Source organism: Sinohyriopsis cumingii, chromosome 8 (assembly GCF_028554795.1).
Source record: "Sinohyriopsis cumingii isolate HCF-2022 chromosome 8, ASM2855479v2, whole genome shotgun sequence".
In the NCBI taxonomy this organism is placed as follows: domain Eukaryota; kingdom Metazoa; phylum Mollusca; class Bivalvia; order Unionida; family Unionidae; genus Sinohyriopsis; species Sinohyriopsis cumingii.
This window is the reverse complement of record NC_142968.1, coordinates 111,233,052-111,260,761: the sequence shown is the minus strand read 5'-3', so window position 1 is coordinate 111,260,761 and position 27,710 is coordinate 111,233,052. Positions and strand designations below refer to the sequence as shown.

Genomic DNA, 27,710 nt, shown 5'->3' with positions numbered 1-27,710 from the left:
CAGTGCATCCGTTTTTTTTCATTATAAAATATGGTGTATTGTGATGCATAGACATTTTTTGTAAGATATAAAGAATTGAAAAACAAAGAGCCAAAGTTTTCACGTATTCAACAGCTAGTTCCTAGACATTCAGAATGACCTCGATAAATATATATCAGTCTGGCCTCTAGAATGACACGCACCATCATCAGTTGGATGTACCATGGTTGTTGTGGCATTTCAAGTTTACTTCAGATAAAGCTGAAATGTTTCAAACAACCAGTGCCTTACTTGGAACATAATACTGAAGTGCAGACATCTAATTTACATACAGTCACAAGATCTTCAAGCACTATAGTCCATGTAAATATATTATCATGTATTAGTCCACATTATTCAAAGAACTTCTGTTTGCACTCACTTACGTAGATTTTGGGGAGTGAAAGTAAAAATTGCAAGAAAAGAATTCTCATCCTTCTCTTTGTAACATCAAAAAACATTTGCAGCATATCACTGACTCATAATTGATTATGAGTTTTCTCTTAAACGGACAATATCGGCCAAACACTTTGGGAACTAAATTAAATTTCTTTTGGCTGCTATTGTTTGAGTACTTGGTTGCATATATGCTGTTTCTGAACCACTTGGTAGATCCGGTTTGTCAATTGGGCATTTTAAATGTATGAGGGCCCCCTCTTGACAGAAGGGCATTTTTATACACTCCACTTGTACAGTGGAACAAAATTTGAACTGCAGGTGAAACACAGAGCTCATGATTCTAAGTTTGTGCCTATGATGTACATATTGAATGTTACCATTTGTGATATATTAAACTTCTGGAGATTAAAAAAGCATTAGGCCCACTCAGAGCAGGAAACTACACAGATTGGGCATGTCAGAGCACCCTTCTAAAGTAGGCTAGCGACAACACTGTCATGTATTCATTGTTCATATCATTGTGCCTTTAACTGTACTGAAGTGTGTATTGCCTCGCATACTCTAAATTTATACCGGCACTTGGAACACATTATTTTTGTTCATAATATATCCAAAATTTCTGCAGTTTATAGACAATACATATTCTTCAGTTCATGGCAAGTTACTGAAAATTTTAGTTGTCTAGCAAAATGTTCCATACTGACAGAATTTCAGTATTTTCCAACACAGCCTTCTCTTAAGGCACATAGACATTAATGTAAAATGAAAAATTTCTGAATGTATGAAAAAGTGTGATAAAAAATGCTTCTACTTTCACTTTTATTATGTAACTGATTGCTATAAACAGTTAAAGTTTCCTTGTACCAAAGTACTGTCTGAATAATTAAGAAAGCACCTGTTTTAGAGGGCATTTTTCACATTTGAATGTACAGAACAGACAAAAACAAACCTGTTGATATTATTGAAATTTCCCTTCTCCAGTTTTAACTCTATTGTCCAATCTGTGTAGGCATGGTGGACATAGGTATGATTTGTTTCTGGTGGCAACATCAGCAGTCACAACAATATTATCAAGATGAAGGTTAACTGTTAAATATTTTATGAATTATACATGGGATGGGGAATAGTGTATATCATTCCAGTGAAGCAGGTGAAACACTGTCCATGGAATGTTTGTCTGATTATTCTTTTCTTTTTTTTGAAGAAAAAGATTGATGAAAAGTTGGCACTATTCAAGCAAAGGCTAGCAGGCAGAAATGTTTCAAGTGATGAGAAAGACAGAGTGCCACATGTTCATTTCACTCCTACACCACAGCATTTTCACATGTCCCAACCACAGTCATCTTATGGAGTAGTTACAGATAAAAGAACTGGTGTATATCAAAGACTACCAGATTCAGAACAATTTCATCGAAGAGTGCCAGACCCAGATCAGTATGAAGTTCCTATAGCAAGTCCATTCCTTAAAAGAGAAGAAAAAATTACAAGTAAAGAGGTTGATCCTCACCTTCATTTAATGTGTGATTTGTTGCCTTGCCCTCATACTGATGATTACCTCAGAAGAAGTGTTGAAGTACATGATTCCACAGATTCAGAACCTCCTACAGAGGTATCCAGTGATACTGAGGTGAAAAAAAGGGCTCATAAAGACAGAGAATATAAAATGTACCTCAAAGCCGAGAAACCTGATGTTGAGAAAGAGACTCAACCAGAACCTCAAAGGTCAAAGGTCAAGAAAGGTCAAAGGGCAGAGAGCAGTGAGACTAAAGAGATCAAGAGAAAGAAAAAAGAGAAAGATAAGGATCAACTAGAAGAGGACTTTGAAGAAGTGAATTTAGAGTTTTCTAGTTCAAACAAATCCAAACATAGGGAGTCAGGTGCTATTAGTGAGGAAAGGATCAAAAGTAAAAGCAGTAAGATGAAAGGTCAAAATGACAAAAAGGCAGTTCCTGTTCCAAAACAATCCAGTAGTCCCACAAAGGACCCTATGATTCAAGATACCATTGGACAGGTGAGATAAAAAGGACAGTCATGTTGATATCTTGATTGTAAAAAGAAATTTTTTTGCTTTAAGGTATATTATTTATAAAAAGCAAATTTTGTTGTTTGTGTCTAAAAGAGACACTTTGTCTTAGGGATTATTAATCAATCTTGCAGCTAAGATGCCTTCACAAAACTGATTGAATCTACTTTCCTAATTTTTTTCAGATAGGTCAAATTTGTGGGTTTTTTAACATATACAGGTCGATTCTAAGACTGTAGTCACATTGGCAACCATGTTCCAGTTCCAGTTTTTATTTGGTTGCATTTTCTTTTTGGATGGTTATGATACAGCAAAACATGTCTGTAAAGGACGTTAAAGAAAACATTAAATTTTGTCCTATGTGAACAGGTATTGCTTATATAGAGGTTAAACATGTAAGTGTCTTTCATGGGTAAGTATATTTTGTATGGAGGTGTTAAAATATATTTTTAGCAGGAGAGCTTATGGGATGGTCACTGCTCCTCTTAATCTTCTTGGAGGATTGCCATGAACGTTTATACACACATTCATCCCATGGTCTAGTTTGTCTTCACTGAAGATGGTGTTGCTGAGACATCCAATTTTGCCATCACAATGACTGTCATGAAAGATATTTAAAGTTACTGAAATAGTACATTAAGTAAAGCAGAAATATTTCAAAAGATTTCACAAAAGGGGACATTCAGAAAATGAGAATCAAGTGGGAGGATACAAATTGTGAGCAAAAGGGTTGATCTAGAACTTTCTTGTCTTATTCATTGCAATTTTTTATAATCTTGAACCTGAGTCTTTCATTGTAGGGTTCCCATGCTATTTGGAAAAAGTCGGGAGAAATTATATTTTTTTCCCCGTCCATTAAAAGTCTTTGAATTTTGCAAATATTGATGAAAGTCAGGAACAACCCAGGAACTTTCCTCCACAACTTGACACCTGAAACAATTACATAAATGAGTCGTAACTGAACTGATCATGAGTTATTATTTATCGAGTTCTAACCAGAATATTAGGAAGTTGCAGTATGGATCATTTGGGTGCTTGCCATAAATAAATTTGTTGAGACAATCCAAACACTCAGTGGATTAGATTCGTCTGGTAGACTTTTTGTTTCACAGACAGTTCGATATCCATATATTTTGTTGATATGGAAGGTATGAAAACCAGTCTAGCGTCACAAGAGGCCAACATGGTGGTGTTAACACATAGCCGCTGGTATCACGGTACCAATTGTTTTTCCATATACCTCAATGCTAATGTTTTGTGAAATAAATATACTTTCTATCCTACCTCAGCATGCATGTCACACACTGTCATAGAGAACAATGCTAGATTGTCAATTTGACAAGGATAAAACCAGGTTCTCCATTGCATTTAAGAGAGATAACTCTGCTGGAACTAGACAGGGGTAAGAGTTATCTAGTAACAACAGACACAGTTTCAGCCATGTGTACCACATTTTAAAAAAAGTCATAAAAAGTATGAAATGATCTAGATAGGAATTAACATAATCTCACATGTTGCCAAGAGGCACAACTTTTTTAAGCCTAACAGAAAGTACAATTTTTACATAATGCACCAATCACAGCTAGTGTTGTTCTTTATTTCTGAATGCAATGTTCCTACACCTTAGGTTCCACCCACTTGGACATGTGCAATTGGCACTGTTATACCTGCTTTGTGGATGGGCTAGCAAACTTAAACTTTGTTAAATTGAGTTAAACCTGCATGAAATCGATATGAAAATTATTTATTTTCTCAGAAATTGCGAGTATTAAAATTGTTATGTCTTTAATCTGCTGAAAGACGATAAAACTAATGCGTTGATGAAATTTTAGCTGGTACTAGCAATTTTGATTGCTATTCGCATGAGCACACATAATCTCACAGCCGTCATTTTCAAATGTTGTAGAAAAACAATTAAAACAAATTTGATTACTGGTTGTAATAAAAATACAAAAACGAAAGACCACAAAATTCACTATTTTTATTCCAAGACCAACTTACAGAGTTTCAGTTGTATCATGTGACATGTGCTCTCTCACACAGGGAGCATACAAAGCAGGGAACTAGACTACTCTGCTTGATGAATCAGACTGACCAAGTTTCTTGTAGTTGTTCTCGAAATAACTATGTTGAGAATTATATATTCTTTCTGACTTTCATTTAATAATTTAAATTTTGTACAGTGACACTAAAAAGGAGTTGTTGATATCGCTTGACTATTGGACTTCCGATGTCGTTGTGTGAGTTTTGAAGTAATGTGACTATTAACGCAGTTGGCGAGTACAGGGTCAGGTTTCATCTATGCCAAGTTTCGTCTAGTCTGTCAGTGGATTATAGACATAACGAGTATAATACTTTCCATTTTTGAGGTATCAGTTGATATAACTTAGCTTAAATTTGCTAGGTCACCTGGTAAGCTATCTTACGGTGGCGGCAAATTCCAGTTTTTTGTAGGTAATTGCTCTGAACCCACACTCTATTCTAAATGTCCAAAAGTGAAAAATGGGGTTGGAATTTTCAGAGGAAACCTGATTAGAAAAATTTTGAATCTCTGCGCGGAACTTTGGTGCAAATCTGTTACAATGACATGTAGCTTGAACCATTGGTTTCAGATCTTAAATAGAAAATAGGTGAAATGGGAAATTGTCATCCCTTTTATTATGTATTAAGAAACAAGAAGAGTCTATGTATCAGTACAGGTTTTGGGACTGGTTTATTGAACTTCAAGAAGACAAGTTGATTTTACAGAAAATTCAGTCCTTGTTTATACAACGGCATATAATTTTGAAGGTCTTTTGTCAAAATTTAAATCAACCCTTTTGTAAATGTCTTTAAATGATGACATTTTTAACTAAATCGTCTTAAGGAGTTTAGGTTGGTTGAAAAATCTTGTTTGAGATTTTATTGGCACACATAATTTCAGGGTTAAACTTTTCATTACAAGATAAGATTCTAATACTTTGCATTTAGTGGTTTTTTTTCATACGGCGATAGGAAATGTTTACTTTGTATAGCATGCACGTATACTGTTCTAGAATTCTTTGGAATTAAAAGTTTGAAAGGAAACAAAATAATTTATGCTCATTATATTGTTTCCATGTAGCAACATAATGCAGGTCAGCAAAGTAAAGTTAGAATTTGTATTCTGTACATTGAAATGGCTTTAAATGCCAATTTATAGGAATAAAGTTAAATTTGTTTCATGTGACTCATTTTGTGGTTTTATACATGATTATCTTTTCTGACATATACATTTTGGAGAGTCTTGAAAGAGAAATATCTTCAGATTCGGAAAATGCATATTTTATGATCCAATATTCTCTTTAATTCCATTCAGTAATGGTCATATGTCAACCTTGAAATAATTAATTTCATCTGGAAAAAACCTGGAAATTTTTATTTAGAAAAGTGTGGGAACCATGTTGGTAATGTTTATAGTGTTGGAATCCAAATCAGGAATTATCATTCCAGGAGGATCATGGTCATGTTGCTCGGAGGACAAAACAGTTGTCAGTAGATTAAACATTTGATCTTGAATGTGGCAATGACACACCCAAGAGCTCAGTAATTTTGGGAAGATATCAGGCAGTTAAATCCAGGTATGAAGAAAGACTTAATGAAAATAAATCGAATGTGGCTGACATTCGTTTTATATTTGATCTTTGGGTCTCTCTCAGTCAGTCTCATACCAGAGGACTTTATGTCTGCCTCCATAACTTAATGATTACAAGCTGTGAAGAGAGCCAAGGGATCAGTCACCATTTATTACATGGGAAAGTTCTGGTTTATTTGATATTTTCTCCTTTGAATACATTCCCCGATCACATCAATGTTAGGAATACAAACCCTACTACCTCCTGATTCCAGCTCTCTCAAAGATAAAAATTTGTCTTTTCTGTATATATATATATATATATATATATATATATATATATATATATATATATATATATATATATATATATATATATACCCAAAGGACAATAACTCTTGCCCATTATCTCCTCTTTGCCACCTACAGGTGGCACTAGTTTTGAGCATTCACCGTGAACTCACAACATTCTTCACCATGCTACCCTAAATCCATTGGGAATTTGTGCTACGTTTGATCCCATCCTTTGAGGATTTTGTATTTTTACTTTCATTAAGGATTATTCTATTGGTGGTATACATTATTTTTTGTAAATATTTTGACCATAATTTTGTGAATTTTATGCACCTATATGGATATAGTTTCTCTGTTCGCTGATCGCATTCCTTTATGGTTACATTGTAATAGATCATTTTGAAGTTTGTGTTCATGCATACTGTCTGTTTATTTATCACTCAGGTGTAGCAGGTATCTCTGGCATTCTTAACACAGTTAATTATGCATTTCTTTTCTTTTTTCTTTTTTTGTTGCTTCATAATTAACTATGATAAATAATAATAAAAAAATGAAAGAATTTGAAGCTATAGAGAAATCTCCTAACTTATGTCCTGTATGAACAATGTACATTGTCAGGTGTATGGCAGGATGTGTGCCAGTTGGTTGGAGGAAAACTGCAAGAAACAGTGAGTGATGTGGAAAATCAATGGACCAAGGGTACTGATGTTTAGAACATTCATCTTACACTGAGTCTTTGGTCAGCCTGGAAAATGGAAGAATCTGTGACTTCCCCACAGTCTACAGTGTTGCTGAGTTCCAGGTGCATTATTTGGTCCAAGAAGCATCAACAGAGTTTATTAGTTATGGCAAATTTTCCTCCATCCTTCCTTTTTTCTTTTTTAGTTTAGAATTTTGACACTTTGGGGGAGTTTCCATACAGTTATAGTCACCACAGCTGGCGTAAGTTCCCCAGCATGGCTGGGCATGACTGTTGGACCTGTCTGTCTGTTTGGGTGTATGGGGTTTATAAATGACTTGAATGAGCTGTGCCATCTAGCCACACCTCAGTTTGATGTCATCTCAACAGTTGATTGTACCATCCAACTGTCAGGCTTTTGATCCATACCATCTAGCCACACCTCAGTTTGATGTCATCTCAACAGTTGACTGTACCATCCAGCTGTCAGGCTTTTGATCCATACCATCTAGCCACACCTCAGTTTGATGTCATCGCAACAGTTGACTGTACCATCCAGCTGTCTGGTTTTGATCCATACCGTCTAGCCACACCTTAGTTTTGATGCTGTCTCAATTGTTGACTGTACCATCCAGCTGTCTGGCTTTTGATCCATACCATCTAGCCACACCTCAGATTGATGTCATCTCAACAGTTGACTGTACCATCCAGCTGTCTGGCTTTTGATCCATACTCTCTAGCCACACCTCAGTTTGATGTCATCTCAACAGTTGACTGTACCATCCAGCTGTCAGGCTTTTGATCCATACCATCTAGCCACACCTCAGTTTGATGTCATCGCAACAGTTGACTGTACCATCCAACTGTCTGGCTTTTGATCCATACCGTCTAGCCACACCTTAGTTTTGATGTTGTCTCAATTGTTGACTGTACCATCCAGCTGTCTGGATTTTGGTCCATACCATCTAGCCACACCTCAGATTTGATGTCATCTCAATTGTTAACTGTACGATCCAGCTGTCTGGCTTTCAATCCATACCATCTAGCCACACCTCAGTTTTGATGTCGTCTCAGCTGTTGACCATACCATCCAGCTGTCTGACTTTCGATCCATACCATCCAGCCACACCTCAGTTTTGATGTCGTCTCAGCTGTTGACCATATCATCCAGCTATCTGGCTTTTGATCCATACCATCTAGCCACACCTCAGTTTTGATGTCTCAACAGCTGACCATACCATGCAGCTGTCTGGCTTTCGATCCATACCATCCAGCCACACCTCAGTTTTGATGTTGTCTCATTTGTTGACTGTACCATCCAGCTGTCTGACTTTCGATCCATACCATCTAGCCACACCTCAGTTTTGATGTCGTCTCAGCTGTTGACCATATCATCCAGCTCTCTGGCTTTTCATCCATACCATCTAGCCACACCTCAGTTTTGATGTTATCTCAACTGTTGACCATACCGTCCAGCTGTCTGGCTTTTGATCCATACCATCTAGCCACACCTTAGTTTTGATGTCATCTCAGCTGTTGACCATATCATCCAGCTATCTAGCTTTTGATCCTTACCATCTAGCCACACCTCAGTTTTGATGTTATCTCAGCTGTTGACCATACCATCCATCTGTCTGGCTCATGATCAATACCATCTATCTGCATTTCAATTTTACTGACCATACTGTCCAGCTGCTGATCCATACCATTCCATGACTATGGATTCTCTTACAAATTGACCTATGTCTCATCAGTTCAAACCAGGGATCTTACTGATAGATCCATTGATCTGCCTAACATTACCATTGCTCCTGCGGTACAGCTGTCTACTCTTTAGTCTGTATGCCCAACAATCAAGCTGGCTGTTTTTTATTTGACATGCTGTCCATACCAATTTGATGATTACATCCTACATCCTGTGGATTCAATGACTAACCATTTACTCAGAGCTTTCCATCTTGGACTGCGACAGTCTTAGAGATGACACTCATGTCTTGTCTATGCCTCTGGGAATGTATTTTACTGATATTCATCTTGATCCCGACCCGGACGACCCACACATTGAGTGTGGGATAAACCTGATGACGGTTCGTGCTCATGTCCCACCATAGAGCTGACTGAATATAGCTTAAGGGCAGCAGTAGAAGAATTGATGGGGTTGGCTGAACTCAGAATACAAACCACCCGCCCTCTTCTACACCAGCATTCAGGCTTAATGACTCAGTTGTTTTTGATGATGAGGAAGTCAGCCCTTTCTTCTGTTGGAAAAAAATCAAGGAAATTGCAGAGTCTGTCTGGGAAGATCAGTGACCCAGGCAATTCCAAAGATCTTTTTTGAGTGTCAACTTCCAGCGTTCTTTGTAATCTCACTGATATAAGACCTATTCTGTTTCCCTCATCACAGATCTCCCAGCATTAGACAGATCTTTGCCGTGGTCAATCTGACTTCGCCTGCTTCTGTGTGGTGGATAAAAACATTCTTCACACCACATAAAAGCATGTTCACAGTATAGTGACCACATGTTCATTGTTGGACTTGGTGGTTCTGGTGAATTTTCAGTCTTCCAGATAAAGCCGGCAATGCACCTCCTGCTCTGACCTTACAAGTCTTTGGATCACCTCTTCTGTCTTAGTGGAAAGATAGAGGAGATGCAGAGATAGGCAGCACATGTACTGTCCTTCCATCTCTCTGTGCAGCATCTGTTGCCTTATGCATCATCTCTAATGCATTCTTAATGATATGATGACTTGAGGCAAGGAGATATGGGATTGTTCACTGTGCAACCCCCAAAACAGCCGCAATCCCAGTCTTATACACGAAGACAATATGCAAAGTTTCTCTACCCCCCTCTCCATGCCTCTACTCTTTTACCGTCGACTTGGGTCCCTGACTGCCCACAGACAGTTATCTGGTAAGAGTTCAAGTCTTTTTTGTTTCTTCAACTGTGTTGGATCAATTTCTTTCTGTCAAATGAGTGGGTAATCCAAATTGTCTCAAAGGGGCTTCAGTTCTTCTTTTGCTAACCCCATCCGGTTTCGTCTTCTTCAATCCTGATGGTAGTACTGTCAGACTCTGTATACGACACACTTTTGCAACAAGCAATCTGCATGCTCATCAAGAAGTGGGTAGTGGAGATTGTTATGAATCCACAGTGTCTTGAGTTTTCCTCCAAGCTTTTTCTTGTTAAGATGGCCAAAGGCATTTAAGATGGAGAGGGCATGAGATATATACATATAGGAAGACTCAGATTTTGGTTAGCTGTTTTGTTTTTGGTGGGTTGGGGTGGGAGGAAGCTAGCAGGATTAATCAAGATATAAAAGCTTGTACTTGAATTGAATTCATAAACTTCTTGAGTCAATCCCATCTATATGTTTTCACTGGTTAATTCCTCAAGTTGACTATTCTAAATGTCATCATGCATATCTTCTTTCATAGGACATGGCAATAGTTGATTAACTCCATGTTATTCTTAGTTAAAAACTCAGCATGCGGTATAGTCATACAGTCCAAAAAAATTAAATCATAATAAAAAAAAAAAAACATGGAGATTTTTATTTGTTTGATTAGGATTTAGAAGTTTTTTTTTTTTCAAATGCTTTTACATCACTTTAACTTTTGAACAAAATTCAGATTTCCCAGTTAGTCCAAGGCTTGATCATAGGAATTTTCTATGATGCATGATTTTAACAACAAATTAAGCTTCCCCAACATATAGATGCTATTGTTATGTGTGTACTCTTCATATATTATGAATGAGTGACATTATTAGCTTGTGCCATAATATCCAAGTACAATTAAGTCCTTAGCAGTTGTGTCGATAAATCCAGTTGAGCCAAAGAGTAGAGCTTTTTTAAAACATTCATTTGATTTTACACTTTTCTGGAAGCCCTTTTATTAAAAGCTAAACAGTATTTTGTCAGTATCAATGTTTACATGCTGATATATTCAAAGATTTCTCTTTTATTATATACCAATATCAAAAGAGAATTGCATATTTTAAATTTGTTCTTTATTTTTGGTGTTTAAATGGTACTTTTAATAGATTATGTGTTTTATGATGCAGAGCTAAGTACCTTTCTCAAGGAAACACAGAGGCAGCCGACTGCAACTCTTGGATCATGAGTCTGACACTCCAGTTTTAAAATTAATGATGTGCAGATAATACATTCAGTATGGATAGACTGCAAAAAACAGTTTTACTTTGTCATCATCCATTTTTTTTCAACTTTTAAAAAATGGAATCCATAGATCTGTTTGCATTATAAGTAGGCTGATGAGTTATCTGAGTACAGAATAAAAAGGAATAGTGTACTCAAACATTGCGTAGTCTAATTGGAAATCTTGTGTTTGTACATGATTGTGCAAATTTAAGAAACCTTTTTAACATTTAAAAAATATAGTAACAAAAAATATTCAACGGTGACTACATTTCACTCATAAATATATAATAAACAATATTATTACATTAATTGGGGGACTGGTAGAAGGCCACAGAATGCACATAACCAAGATTTAAATGTCATACAACCTTTTTTTGGTAAAGGTAGTGAAAGACAGACTTTTCAACTTGTCCGAGAGTAGTGTTGTATTGTCCAGTGTTGAGAGTCTTCCTCCATCACATATGTCACCTGTCCAACAACCTCAGCATTCACAGAAGCAGAGACAACAAAATGTTACAATTGGGAGACAGCCTGTAGAGCCTGCAGAAAAAGGTAACATTTTCACCAAGGAGCTTTATGCTAATTTTCCATTTACATTTAAGCTTCCTGACAAAGTCACCTTCTCTAAGCCTCTCCCTCCCCCACCCCCAGCATTTTGACACTGCTCAGATGGTTGGCACAATAAGTTGGCATGATGTGTGTTTTAGTTCATTTTACATGGGTACAGATGGTTGGTACAATAAGTTGGCATGATGTGTGTTTTAGTTCATTTTACATGGGTACAGATGGTTGGTACAATAAGTTGGCATGATGTGTGTTTTAGTTCATTTTACATGGGTACAGATGGTTGGTACAATAAGTTGGCATGATGTGTGTTTTAGTTCATTTTACATGGGTACAGGGGAGCTTTACAGTGGTTTGTGTACTCAGATGCCACTCCATTGGTGCAGAAATTATGGCCTCATATGTGGATTGACCTAGGATGGTAGCAACAAATGCATTGCCTCATTGCAGGATACATTGGCCTTTGAGGACGGCCTTTCTTAAAATGGTGAACCACTTTGCCATTATGATCTCTTCATCTCTTTCAATTTCTGGTCAATGCTGTGATATGAAATGTTCCTACAAATATACACAAATATGGGTCAATATACTCATCTTTTTGTGCTCAGATAACAACGCCTTTGCATTCAATTTACAGTCCTATTGTTCACAGACAAAGATTGCAGAAAATGTAATTTTGAAATTGTCCTACCCAAAGCAATATTTAATTCCTTTTTTATGATGCTAAACTAATTTGGTTGCTGCTAGAAGCTGTCATTGAAATAGTTCACAGACATGATCATTTCATTTATCACTGGATGTAAAATTCTTGATGACAGAAAACTGTTAGTACTGAATTTGACATAGTGATACAAAAGGTCGACTGTCTGACCAGTTTCATTAACGCTAATATTTTAGAGAAAAATATGCATGCTTTTGGGTGGAAGGTTAAAGAAACACATTTACCACATTCAAAATATTTCTGCTTCCCTCATGCTTCTTGTTCAGTCAGTTTTAATCAGGCAACAGTAACCTAGAATATTCTAGTGTTTTGTCCACATCAGGAAAAGGTACATTTGAATGCATGAATTCTGCATACTGTATGCACACAAGATAATTCCCCCAAACTGTGGAGACAAGATGCATTCTTAGCCCTCATTATCATTGCATCAAAGTTCAGATTGAAAGGTCATTCTTGTTGGGCTATATAAGTAATGCCTAATTAGTTTTAGATGCTAAATCTGAATTACCAGCTATTACAGTCAAATTTGAAGTAATTTGAAAGCAGTATCTGATTTGGTCTCATTTTTGACAACATTAGAAATAATAATACATATTAGTAGCACAATTAGAGAGAAAGGTAGACAGAATCAGTCATTACAGCCCATACCTTCTGAACATTATCTAAGCTAATAGACAGTTGAACTGAGGTAATACAGATCTTAAATAAAATATATTTAGAAAGAAGTTTGTATTTGTTCTTTTGAGAAGAAAAAAACTTGTGTGCTTACATTACTTTGAACACAAGGGAATAATTCTTAACCTCTAAATTAAGCGGTCCCAAAATTACTTGTCATTTTCAAATATGTATCTTTGTTAATTATGAGTCCAAGACACCTGGTGGTGAGTAATGCAGATGCTTGTGTATTTAACGTGGTTTTAAGAGGAGATGTAAAAACATACTTTACTTTATTGTCTGAAGTATATAGAACTTAATTTTGCTTTTGCAGTAGTGATCTGCATTTTGTATCATTTAAAATACACTTTTATTAACATTATTACCTCAAGTCTTATGAACACTTACTCAAGTCATCATGTAGATATTTGTTGTTGTTGTTGTTGTTGTTGTGGGGTTTAACGCCATTTTGCAGCACATGATAGGCTATACATGGCTGCCAGTATTAATGGTGGAGGAAGAACCAGAGAAAACCCCGGAAAGAACCACCGACCCACGAGAAGCTACTGGCAAGCTTTCTCACATACCCACATTGGCTGAATCTTAGACTCGAACCGCCGCAGACAGAGGTGAGATGGCAGTGATCCGTAACGAAGAGCGCTTTAGACCACTTGGCCACTCGGGGCCCCGTAGATATTTGTAATAATATTATTGCCTCAAATCTTATCAACACTTGTGCAAGTCATGACATAGATATGACCGCTCTGGTGGTCTAGTGGTTAAAACGTCTGTCTAGGATGCAGGAGGTCGTGGGTTCAAACCCCGACCAGTCAAATCAAGACCTATAAAAATGGCTCTAACAGCTGCCTCGGTAGGTATGCAGCATTAAGAGATTAGTATTAGAACTGGTTGGCCTGGTTTCAGGATAATGTGAATGGGTGGTACATGATGCTTTATGTCTGTGGCATGATGCTCCAATGCTAGACATCATTATAGGCTGCCATGCTGCAAACAATGTATCAGTATGACTGATTTTTTTTTAAAGCTATGTTAAAAAACCAAATCACACACACACTCATGTCCAGTTAGTGTATATACACACACACACACACACACACACACATAGATAATTTGTACTAACATTATTACCTCAAGTCTTATGAACACTTGCACAAGTCATCACATAGATATTTCTTAATAATATTATTACCTCAAGTCTTATGAACACCTGCATAAGTCATCACATAGATATTTCATAATAATATTATTACCTCAAGTCTTATGAACACCTGCATAAGTCATCACATAGATATTGTCACGGAATGGTGTGAATGTTGTTAATTAAATACATGTACTCGGGTTTCGTTTCTTTTCTCTGTACAACGATACCCGAGGGTGATTATAACATGGTCTATGTATTTCGAAATCATGAGTACGATTCGTCCTGTGCCACACGTGCAAGGTGCCTTTGATAAAGAATGACGAAAATTCTAAAGGTATAAATACGTTACTACATGTAAAGGACCTTTACAATACTAATGGTTTTGTCAGCAAGCGGCCTGCTAAAAGGATTCGCACAACTCCAGCTGTAGGGCTGAGTGAGTGTTTTGATGGTAGGAATATCCCCATTTGTAACAAGATAACCGGGTGGGATATTTCGGATTAACAACAGAACACGTAATGACGACACATATATATGATTTAATGTGGCGATTTATATGAATAGTGGATTATGAAGATGTGTGCGTATTTATAATCCAAATATTGGATCTATTTAACATAAAAAACGCACAGTTTCAAAGATGGGAAAAAAAATATACAAATAAATTTAGTTCAGTAACACTAAAACACAGGATAAATGATTTCACAAATGATTCAATAATGGAAAGATGAATATAGTTCACTCAAATAGTAAACATTGTAAGTCTTTACACATAGTAAAAAAATGTATTCGCTCAGGTTGCAAAATTATGTCACTAAACAAGAACGGATATACAATCTATCCTTCCAGTCCTGAATAACACACTGGGTCTTACTAACCCAAAATTAGCATACAGCTAAAAATACATGTGTGGAGATGCACTCCGTCACCTGTGCACCATATCCGCTGCTCTTCCGAATCAATTTCACAACCAATATAGACTCCGGACCCTCGGAATACTATGATCACTTGAACATTAGACCCTCCGGATACTTGAAATATTAGACCCTCCGGACCCCCTGGTCCTTTGACGGCTCTACAGCTGGGTCACCTTAGTCACTCTGGACACTCCGGACGCTAGACATTAGACGCTTCAGCACCTTAAACGCTCCGGACACATGGACGTTTCTACCCTCTGACAACACCGGACACCCCGAATATTCCTACTCTCAGACAACACCGGACACCCCGGATATTCCTACCATCAAAAACACTCACTCACTCAGCTGAAAATATACCCGATACAGTGTACTAAACTTGATACAGACATAACGTAAGGACGTTATACATGGTAAGTTAAAAAGATTATATTATAATGGCAATTACAAACCAGAGGTTCAATAGTAAACCTAACCCTGCTTGATAAGACAATAGTAAACAATTCTTTTAAAAAATGTAGCTTTACATTACCAATATAAGTGTACATCGCAACAAGAATAAAAAATGCACGCATAATGGTATGTAAAGAAAACTATAACAAAACATGCAAAGGCAAATATGGTAATACACTAGTTATCACTTAAAACCCAAAAATTACCTACCCCTACAGCTGGAGTTGTGCGAATCCTTTTAGCAGGCCGCTTGCTGACAAAACCATTAGTATTGTAAAGGTCCTTTACATGTAGTAACGTATTTATACCTTTAGAATTTTCGTTATTCTTTATCAAAGGCACCTTGTACGTGTGGCACAGGACGAATCGTACTCACGATTTCGAAATACATAGACCATATTATAATCACCCTCGGGTATCGTTGTACAGAGAAAAGAAATGAAACCCGAGTACATGTATTTAATTAACAACATTCACACCATTCCGTGACAATACCTCCCCCCTAAAAAAAGTGGTATCACTTTTAGAACAATCACGGAATGTGAACAATGAATCATTATTAAAACTTCCAATTTTCAGACCGAACGAAATGATTTGCTAATTACACCCTACTTAAAAAATCAGCTCCCACATTTTCTGACCCTCGAATTGCCTCGATTCGAAAACTGTATGGTTGCAAAGACAACGCCCAACGCATCAATCTTGCATTGGTGACCTTTGCTTTATTCAAATATAAAAGCGGCTGATGGTCCGTTTGCAAGGTAAACTCCCTCCCAAAAAGATATGTATGGAATTTTCCTATTCCCCATACTAAACCTAGGCACTCTTTTTCAATCACGGAGTACTTTTCCTCTCTAGGGAGCAATTTCCTACTTGCATAAGCAATGGGCAATTTCATCCCCCCTTGCTCCTGTAGCAAAACAGCCCCAAGACCCGTATCGGACGCATCAGTCCTCAGTACAAAAGGTTTATCTATTTCCGGCAACTTTAAAATTGGTGCACTTACCAGTTTGTGTTTTAGAGTGTTAAACGCTTTTTCCTGGCATACACCCCATGAAACTTTATTCGGTTGTCCCTTCCTAGTCAAATCCGTTAATGGGCTGGCAATAGCCGAAAAGTTGGGGACGAATTTCCTGTAGAACCCGATTAGACCTAGGAAAGACCTTACTTGTTTTTTTGTCTCTGGTCTAGGGGCATCCCTGATTGCTCCTATTTTATCTGGATGAGGTTGCAACTGGCCTAGTCCACTTACCAGATGTCCCAAACATTCCAAACTGGAATACCCTATGCTACACTTAGTAGGCCTAACTGAAAGGTTTGCAATGTGAAGTCTATCGAACAGATCCCGTAATACCTTAACATGTTCATCCCATGTATGCGTGTAAACAAAGATGTAGTCTACGAAGCTGTCGACGTTTTCCGTTCCGTTTAATAATTTGCGCATGAGACGAACGCACGACGCACCGGCGTTGACTAAACCGAAAGGCATAACTTTAAATTGAAACAGTCCTTTGGGAGTCGCGAATGCCGTTAACTCGCGGGCATTATCGGCGATGGGTGTCTGCCAATATCCCTTGCTTAGGTCTAATTTGGAAATGTATTTATGACCTGCCAATTTTGAAAATACACTTTCCATATCTGGCATTGGTTCTGCATCAAATACGGTGATCTTGTTTAATTGCCGAAAGTCGATGCAAAACCAGTTGGTCCCGTCTTTCTTTCTGACTAACACCACGGGGGACGAGTATGGGGAGTTTGAAGGTTCGATCACTCCCTGGTCTAACATTTTCATCACTTCTTCGCTGATTTTCTCCCGTACATTAAAGGGTATCGGATATCCTTTAATCCTGATAGGCTCAGTGGTATTCAATTTGATCTCGTGTCGAATTAGACCCGTACAGCCTGGTCTGTCCGTGAACACATCTGGATATTTGGACAAAACCTCCATAATCTGTGTAGGTTGACCCTCCGATAACTCAGGGCATACATTTATCTGGTCAATACTTTCTTTACCAACGTCCATGGGGTATTCAAGGGGTATTTCTGTGCTGGAGACGAATTCCGCTTTGTCACCAGACCTATCCTCTATCACCGCTACGCATACTACATTCAAAATCCCTTTATCAATCGTTTGTCCAGGTCTCGCTACGTAGAGTTTAAGCATATTGGCATGAAATGTCTTGGACTTCCCCTCCATATCAATGATATAATCCATTTCGCCTTTCACCTGTCTGACTTCATATGGCCCTTTCCATTGGACTAGCAGCTTGTTGTTATTCGTTGGGAGAAGCACCAACACTTGATCGCCTACGTCAAATTTTTTACTCCGAGTTCCTCGGTTGTAGTACTTGGCGTACCTACGACTAGATTTCGCGAGTTCGTCTTGCGCCATTTGACAAGTACTTTCTAATCTTTCGCGCAAATCAACTACGTAATGGTATGTGGTCTTAACTTCTTCGTCCGCGACCTCGTCTGTCCACAGTTCACGAAGTATGCGCATAGGACCACGAACTGTCCTACCGTACAATAGTTCAAACGGGGAGAAACCCAAGCTTTCCTGAGGAACCTCACGATATGCGAACAGAAGGGCGTTCATATATCTATCCCAATCCTTCGGTCTTTCCGCACACATTCTCCGCAACATTTGCTTCAATGTGCTGTTGAATTTCTCGACCAATCCATTGCACATAGGATGGTAAGGTGTTGTGCGTAACTGTTTAAGGGACAACAACCTACTAATTTCTGCCATAAGATCTGAGGTGAATTGCGCTCCACAATCCGTAAGAACCTCTTCGGGCACTCCGACCCTGCTGAACATGTCTACGAGCGCTTCGGCTACACGTTCGGTTTCAATTGATGGCAAAGCTATGGCTTCTGGATATCTGGTAGCGTAATCTACCAGTGTCAAGATGTATCGGTTTTTCCGATCTGTATGCGGAAATATTGGTCCTACAATGTCGATGGCTACTCGTTTGAACGGAGTATCTATCAAGGGCATCTGACCTAACGGTACTCTAGTTACCCTGCCCTTAGAGATCGTCTTCTGGCAAACGTCGCACGAGCGACAGAACCGCGCTATGTCGCTATTGACGCCAGGCCAATAAAATTCTCTTAATACCCTATCCGTTGTTTTCTTTACGCCTAAATGACCTGCCATACTCGACTCGTGCGCGACCTTTAATACATGTGCCCTAAATTTCTGGGGAACCACTAATTGCAAGAACTTCCTATCCGATGTAGAGTATTCCCTGTACATTAAACCCTTTCGAACAAGGAATTTAGAGGAACCCCCGTTCTTACACTTTCTCACAGTACCTGTTAATGCCTTCTCAGAGGTTACACGTAAAGACGCGTCACATTTTTGCTCATTTTGGAATTCTTCGCGGGATATATCAGTAATGGCTTCCAGTACTTTTAACTTACGCAAAGGTTTATTTTCCTCCTTTACCTGAGCCCTAGTTTGCACTGCCTGGATGATAGGGAATCGGAAATCTGCTATGGTTGGAAGTCTTGAACCCAGTACGTTGCCAATCGTCAGTTCATAGATCGGGTTGGCTACGCATAAAGCTTCCACAGTCCCGGTCAAGAAAGGTGTATCTATCATTATCCTTGCAACTGGAACGTGGTCGATTGTCTGGTCAAGCAACATGCAAGGTGATTTAAACCCAAGCAATTGATCATCGCAGACTAAGCTCCGTTTCACGACTACAGTAGTGCATCCCGTGTCTCGTAGAACGGTGACTTCTTGTCCGTTAACAGTGCCGTTTGTGGTCGGCACCCGTGCCTCTGGAAAAATACACGTGCCGATTGATTGGATCACATCGCGACTGGTCTCTGAACGCACCACCGGTTCACGCACTGCTTTCCGCTTAACTTGCTGGGAAACATTAAGTTTTCCATTTACCGATCTTCTGCCTCTAATGGCTACCGCTACTTTCTGGACTGGTCCCTTCCGCTTAGGACAATAGTGGGAGATATGACCCACTTCCTTGCAAATGAAACATTGCATGTCACTCCGCTTCCCCTGGTTACTCCTACCAGATTTTTCAGGTTCCCTGGGTTTTCTGTCGTTGACCTGATTCCCACCTTTGACATCTCGCGTGATGACATTCTGCGAACCTCCCCGAGCTTCGGCGAACAAATCCGCCTGTGTGGCCATTTCATGTACATTTGTGAAGGATCTTTCCTTCAAGAATAAATATAACTCCTTGTCACAAGTTGTTAACAGTTGGTCACGAAGCAAGAAATCGACAAGACCCTCAAATGTCTTGACTTTACCACATTCCACCCATCGCTGCTAATAATTGCAAGTCCTACTGACGAACTGAGTGAATGTTTCGCCTCTCTCTGGTTTACTATACTTAAACTTCTTGCGAAACCCTTGCTCGGTTAGTTCATATTTCTTGAGAAGTGCCTCTTTCAACACGGGGTAATTGAGCGAATCGGCCGTGGATAAACGCGAATGCACGTCTAACGCTTTACCTTTCAATAACGCGCTAAGATGGAGCGGCCAATCGTCTTTCTTCCATTTTTGTACCGTAGCATACCTCTCAAACCTATTTAGATAACTATCCATATTATCTTTATCGTCTTCAAATGGGGGCAATTTTGGACCTCTCAGTTTAACGTCATGTTCCCCCTCTTTTTTAGCTTGCAATAGCTCAGAATTTCTTAGATATTCCCTCTGCCGATTTCTATCTTCCATCTCTAAAGTTTCTAACCTTACCTGTTTTTCCCTTTCTAACTTCTCCCTCTCTGCTTCCCTTTCCCATTCTATCCTTTCCCTCTCAGCCTGTTTCTCTAGTTCTATCTTACCCTTCTCTAATTCTATCATTTCCTTCTGGGTTTCCTTTTTTTCCTTTTCTATTTGTTGTTCCCTTTCAAATTTTTCCCTTTCTAATTCCCTCTCCTTTAATCTTTGGTCCCTCTCCCGGGCTTGTTCTTCACGAACGAAATTTCTAAGGGACTCCCCCTCATAACCAAACTGTTTCCCCAGTTCTACCAGTTCTTTCATAGAAGACATTTCAAAAGTTTGGTGGTGACCAACCTTAAAGTGCAGTTGTATGCAAAATACGTAATTACCACAAACCGTATTTTCTTTCACGAAATGCAACAAAAATATTAAATACAAAAAATAACATAAAATTAGGTATCTACCTAACCTTGGTGCTTTGTCAAACGCATCTGAAACACACAAAAAGCATACAAATATAATAAAACAATTTCAGTGCTCTGTTATATCCGAAATGATCCCACTTCTGACACCATTTGTAACAAGATAACCGGGTGGGATATTTCGGATTAACAACAGAACACGTAATGACGACACATATATATGATTTAATGTGGCGATTTATATGAATAGTGGATTATAAATACGCACACATCTTCATAATCCACTATTCATATAAATCGCCACATTAAATCATATATATGTGTCGTCATTACGTGTTCTGTTGTTAATCCGAAATATCCCACCCGGTTATCTTGTTACAGATATTTCATAATAATATTATTACCTCAAGTCCTATGAACACTTGCACAAGTCATCACATAGATATTTCATAATAATATTATTACCTCAAGTCCTATAAACACTTGCACAAGTCATCACATAGATATTTCATAATAATATTATTACCTCAAGTCCTATGAACACTTGCACAAGTCATCACATAGATATTTCATAATAATATTATTACCTCAAGTCCTATGAACACTTGTACAAGTCATCACATGGATATTTCGTAATAATATTATTACCTTGAATCTTAAGAACATTTGCGCAAGTTATCACTTAAATATTTTATTTTTCAGATGAAGAGTATGTGTCGGAAGGAGAATTCTCAGATGACCAATTGTTACAGATGCTGCGCCAAAAGAGATCACAATACGAGCAACAGTTACAGTGAGTACAGTGTTTGCATGTGCAGATTTAGTGAAGCAGAAGATGGTGTTGACAGAGAGAGATTGACAGGCACAGTAAAGTGTACCAGTCTTACAGAGTGTTATTACAGAGAGACACTGACAGACACAGAAAAAAATGTACCAGTCTTATTGTTTATTATTACAGAGATACAGACAGGCACAAAAAAGCATAACAGTCTTATTGAGTATTATTACAGAGAGACATTGACTGGCAGAATAAAGCATATCACATTTATCAAGTATTATTAGAGAAAGAGACATTGACAGACACAGAAAAACATACCAGTCTTATTGTATATTGTTATAGAGAGACATTGAAAGGCACAGAAAAGTGTACCAGTCTGATTGTGTATTATTACAGAAAGAGACATTGATAGACATAGAAAAACATACCAGTCTTATTGAGTATTATCACAGAGAGACATTGACAGGCACAGAAAACCATACTAGTATTACAAGTCTGTGCTCTTAAAATAACTAACAGAAAAGAGTGAAAGACAATAAGCTTTGTAAAATTTAACAAATAATATATTTCCCTAGAATACAAAGTGAAAATGAGAAAAAAGAACTTACGGTATTGCGAATTAAATCCCAAAATAATCCAAGAATTATAGACACAAGTCCTAATAATTTAAAGTCCAGAATAAATCCAAAAAGTGCTGGCAATGATGTGTCTGTTATAGCTCCTGGTGTGTCAGTGTTGAATCACAGAAATATAAATCCAGGTTTGAGTACACTTTAAATTCAAGTGAATGTCTTTATCCAAGAATTGTATCTGAGTACTTTTGGAAAATGACTTCTAGAATGATCCTGATGATTACAAAACAATAACCTGGATTATGTATAATTCATTTAGGAAATTCCAAAACTTGGACCCAAATAAACATTTATTTCTTCTATTAATAATAATAATACTGATTTAAACTCATACATATAGAGAATAATTTAGCTGTGTATTAGTTGTTTACAATGAATAAACTAAAAAAATTATTTGGGTCAAGCAGAAATGAACTCAATTTTGAACAAGGTCAAGTCCGAAATACAATGTTACAGTAATGAAATAAAAAACTAAAACAAAACCTAAATAACAAACAGTTAAATTAAATATATATAAAACACTAGTATTATTTAGCATTATTACCAAGAGACATTGACAGGCATAGAAAAAACATACCAGTCTTATTGAATATTATTACAGAGAGACATTGACAGATGGAAAACCATACTAGTCTATTGAGTAATATTACAGAGAGACATTGACAGACACAGAAAACCATACTAGTATTATTGAGTATTATTACAGAGAGACATTGACAGGCACAATAAAGCATATCACACCAAGTATTATTACAGAGAGACATTGACAGACACAGAAAAGCCTACCAGTCTTACTGAATATTATTACAGAGAGACATTGACAGGCAAAGAAGAGTGTACCAGTCTACAGAGTATTGTTATAGAGAGACATTGACAGATGCAGAAAAGCACACCAGACTTAATAGAGTATTATTAGAGACATTTGGCAGGCACATAAAAGCATACCAGTCTTTTTTATTACTCTTCTTAATATTAATAATGGATCTAACACAAAAAAGAGCTTTTCATATTCTCCATTCTAATATTTCATAGCATGGGTCAGCTGGGTATTATATGCAGATTGACATCAATGTCACCAAACTAATCTTTTAGGCCTCCTGGCCAAAGGCTAAGTGAATTTATGGTATGGCCCTGCATCCATTGGTTGTCCTTCCATCCAATGGCACCTCTTTGTGGATTCTCTAGAGACTTCATTTCAGATCAAATAATTGTGATCATACTTGGTTCATTAGTTTATATATTATGATCTTAGATGAAATCAATTATGAGTGACATCCATGTTTATCAATGAGACAGTCTAGTGTAATAGAGGTTAAGTTTGTGAACACTGTTTAGGCCAAGATCTCAGATGAGTTCAGCTATATGTGACATCCATGCCTATGAATGAGACAGTCTAGTGTCATAGAGGTTAAGTTTGTGAACACTATATAGGCCAAGATCTCAGATGAGTTTAGTTATATGTGACATCAATGCCTATGAATGAGACAGTCTAGTGTAATAGAGGCTAAGTTTGTGAACACTGTTTAGGCCAAGATCTCAGATGAGTTCAGCTCTAAATGACATCCATGCCTATGAATGAGGATCAGATAGTGGAAATGAAACTCACAGCCTTCTGGCCGCATGTCCAACAACTTAGCCTTGGAAGCTCCTTGGGCAAGGATCTAGGTGGTTTCCAAGTTATTCCGAGATTCTAAAGAAACCAAATCTGAATGCATTGTGATTATCATGTATTTGTTACTTGGTGCCTCTCTTGGGCCTTTGTTATTTACTGATTTTGAATGTGATTATTGTGCTTTAGCTACCTGGTGCCTTTTTTGTTTAAATGACCACCATTTTTTATTTGGCTTCAGTGTATCTGGTGATAAAAACATTAAACTTGAGTTAATTTTCTCAGGTTGACAATACAGATCAAATTGCTTTACCCATTTAAATGTTGTAACAATGGAATCTTGAAACAAGGCCTTTGGAATAAATATTAGCTTGGAATTTTGTTGAAAAATTTAAACTCATACATTAAAATAGGCAAAATATTTTTTACAATATATATATATATATATATATATATATATATATATATATATATATATATATATGGTACTGTTTGTATGTTTAATGTGATCTGTAGCTTCATGTGTGTGTGTATATATATATATATATATATATATATATATATATGTGTGTGTGTGTGTGTGTGTGTAAAAGAAGATAACTGATACCAGCATTAATAGGCATTGTAGGAACTGTGTGGTCAAGATTTTTTTTATCCCTTTCAGAGTTTACATATGTGTGTGAATTTGCATTTAGAAACTGACATGTATAATCTATCCACATGAGTGAGATCAGATGCACATGTGCCTTTTGTTTCTTTATCCATTAGTTTAAATATTATTTTGAGCTTTAACATATTTCACTTTAAACATGATACATTCTTCTTAGTATTGAGTCCTGTTGAGTCCATTTCCAAAATGATTTGTCAGTAACAGTTTTTGGGGCACCATGTAAATTTTTCCACATTAATGAAAATTGATCATTTACTGGCCAACCCTGTTATAGATTAATGCAGCTGTTAATTCCACTACAGCAGTTTTTTTGTTATGATATCCTTGTCAAGGTATTATTTTGCCAGTTTCCTTTAATAAAAGATAAATAAAAATACTTTAAATTGACTAATTTCTTTATTTATTCACCTTTTAACGTACTTCAGAAGAAAACCCAAAAATGCATGACTTTGTTGTCAACAATTTTGACTGGATTTGATTTTATTCAAAGTGGTATTTCTTCTGGTCTTGTTGGAAACCAGTACTATAGCAAATTTGTTTTATATTGTTTTCAAACAACAATGGTGACTTTGTTTACTCAAATTGTGATTCCATCTCAGTTAAAGTAATCTTTTCCTCTATGTCCTGATGTCAGCTATTGCCTGATTGCTCTTTCATTTTCCTCCTAACGGAAAGGATCAGCAGAGTTGATGATGTCTATAAATACTTGAGGTCTGTCTTGTTTTCAGTAGTTTCTCTCGACACTTTTTGTGTTGTTCATGCATCTCGACCCACATTTACATTCGTCCACAGAGGGGCTCAAAACTTTTATGCTTTCAAACAATTTCACAGTTTCTGCATATTTGTTTATGGAATTCTCAGTTAGTTTGGCATACATTCCTGCACTTGGCATCTCTGTACATATATGTCTTCATTAATGCTGTCAGGTAGATATACTGTTTGTATATTTAATGTGATCTGTAGCTTCATGTTTTGTAATTAAATTGTATGTAAGTGTAGTCATTTAGACTTATTTACTTATCTTAATGAAATATTAATAGTTGTTCAAAAATTGAATGCTAATATAGTTAAACTCAAAGTCTTTTCATTTCTGTTGGTGAATGACCTTAATTGTCATCCAGAAACTTCCAGACAAAAATTATTTATTGCTATCATAGTGAAGGCCATGTACTAAACTGGGTCAAGTAAGGAGGACATTGCATCTAATTAGGGTAGTACAATACAAAATACATTCAACCTGGTTTGTACTGTATCAAACCTTTGAATTCACTTCATCCAAAAATATCCACATCACAGTGTACAACATTCAATCTGGGTTGTAATTGGATAACACCTTTGGATTGACTTCATCCAAAAATATCCACATCACAGTGTACAACATTCAATCTGGGTTGTACTGGATAACACCTTTGGATTGACTTCATCCAAAAATATCCAGATACATGATCATTGTTTTTTATGTACTTGTTTCACAGGACATGTATAAAATGATCTTCCAAGGAAAATGGATGCAAGAATATTGAATAAAGTGAATAATCATGTATAATTAAATTCTAAATTATGACACCCATTATGGAAATAGTCTGTTGTCTTAATGACCTGCATGACATGTACCTTATCATGACAGTTATTCAATGGACATGTCACAATTACAGTCAGTACTCACTTCATATATCAGTAGAATCAGTAGCTACCAACTCTTTGAACTAATGGATTTAAAAATACAGTTTAAGTAACTCTGTTTCTTTAAGGTGAAAAACTATTTTTTCTAAATTTCTAAACTGTGGCTTTGATTCATTGTCAAACAATTGCATAGGCACCAATTGATATATTTAACCAATAATGCATTGCTCTCTTGGTGTGTGTAAGTGACATGAAGGATGAGTGACAGAAGAAATGGAGAACAGATACCGTATCACATAGCTTATGTGGTTTGCTTTTTATAAAAAGTTTATAGCTTACCATACAGGTAAGCAGATGATCCTCTTAAGGGTGATGAATCTACAAATTGAGTCCCAGCTGAATATTAATAATTTACCAGTGTCTTTCAAGATTTTCAAACTGAAAATACAGCTTTCATTCAGGGTTTATCAGTCAAATTAGATAACACTTTTTTGTCAATGCCAATAGGCAACTTGGAGTATGAGAGGGCCCTGTTCCAGATTTTGAGGGTTTCAGGCATCAGATTATCCAACTTTTGGATTATTGCTAGGTTTTGACTAAATAGTTATAACATATGCTACCATAGGACCGTTTTCAGAACATTTTAAAATGTATTTATTGACACTTAAGAACATTACTCTTATGCTGAGATTAATCTTGTTGCTTTTTAAGTGTTATCTACCAGTCATGACCAAGGCTGCAAAATGATAATCCTAAAAAATCAGAACAAAAGTGCAAAATGCTTTAATACAGTTACTTTCTGTTTCAGGGAAATTGATGGAGCACTATCAAGGTTGATGTCTTGACAACAAAATGTTGCTGGAAGTTTTTGACATTACTATTGATTGTTGAACCTCATCAGCTGCATTATGATGCAGAGACTAATCTAGTATCAGTTCTACCCATATATTTTTTAAAAGAAGTACACGGGTATTGGTATCGAAGATATTAAGTTTAGATTAATTATAACTATGCATTTCTAAGGGGAATACCTAATTTCATTTTAATCAATACACAACTTTACATATTTATGATTGTCATCAATAAAGTTCTCGTATATATCCATATGTTCTGTTCATTCTTTCACCTTCATTTTGTTTTAATCTAAAGAATGTATATATTACCAGTATATGAAACTGCAAATATAAATTTGCCATATTCATTTCTGTATTCCATTATTCGTACCTAATTGATCATTCTTGCATCTTTGTATTTATTTATTTTACAGATAAATTTCCAGATCATTTTACTTTTTATATTCAGCCCGCTCAAACAAATGCCAGTATCTTTTGGCATGTTTTAGCAATCAAAATTCTTCAACATCAGCTTATTGAGACAGAAATCAGATAAGAGTAGTTGCCCTTTCATTAGAGGCTTGGCTCTAAATCTTGCCAATCATCAGTTACTACTCTAGTAAGCATGTTTATTCAAGAGGCAAATACTTTCTCTTTTGTGTTCTTTTTCATGTCTGCGCCATCCTGAGTTTTTTATCACATGGGAACTATAGATATCATCATCATTATCATCCACTTTACCACCACTTTCTTCTGGTTATTCCAGTGGTATTCAGATTCCTAGCCATGATATACGATGTACAGTGGCCCATA

At 36.9% G+C, this 27,710-nt stretch overlaps 1 protein-coding gene across 2 annotated transcripts in view; it reads left to right on the top strand.

Annotated features, from left to right (window-relative positions):
• LOC149794371 (uncharacterized) overlaps positions 1 to 27,164 on the top strand; it is a 54,643-nt gene extending 27,479 nt beyond the window's left edge. For both annotated transcript variants that reach the window (XM_089968545.1, XM_089968544.1), the window contains exons 9-12: positions 1,622 to 2,428; positions 11,550 to 11,718; positions 21,455 to 21,545; positions 26,873 to 27,164. In XM_089968545.1, the coding sequence (XP_089824671.1) occupies positions 1,622 to 2,428; positions 11,550 to 11,718; positions 21,455 to 21,545; positions 26,873 to 26,909 (1,104 nt within the window). In that variant the 3' untranslated portion in view covers positions 26,910 to 27,164. The remainder of the gene's footprint in view (positions 1 to 1,621; positions 2,429 to 11,549; positions 11,719 to 21,454; positions 21,546 to 26,872) is intronic.
• The last annotated feature ends 546 nt before the right edge of the window (positions 27,165 to 27,710 follow it).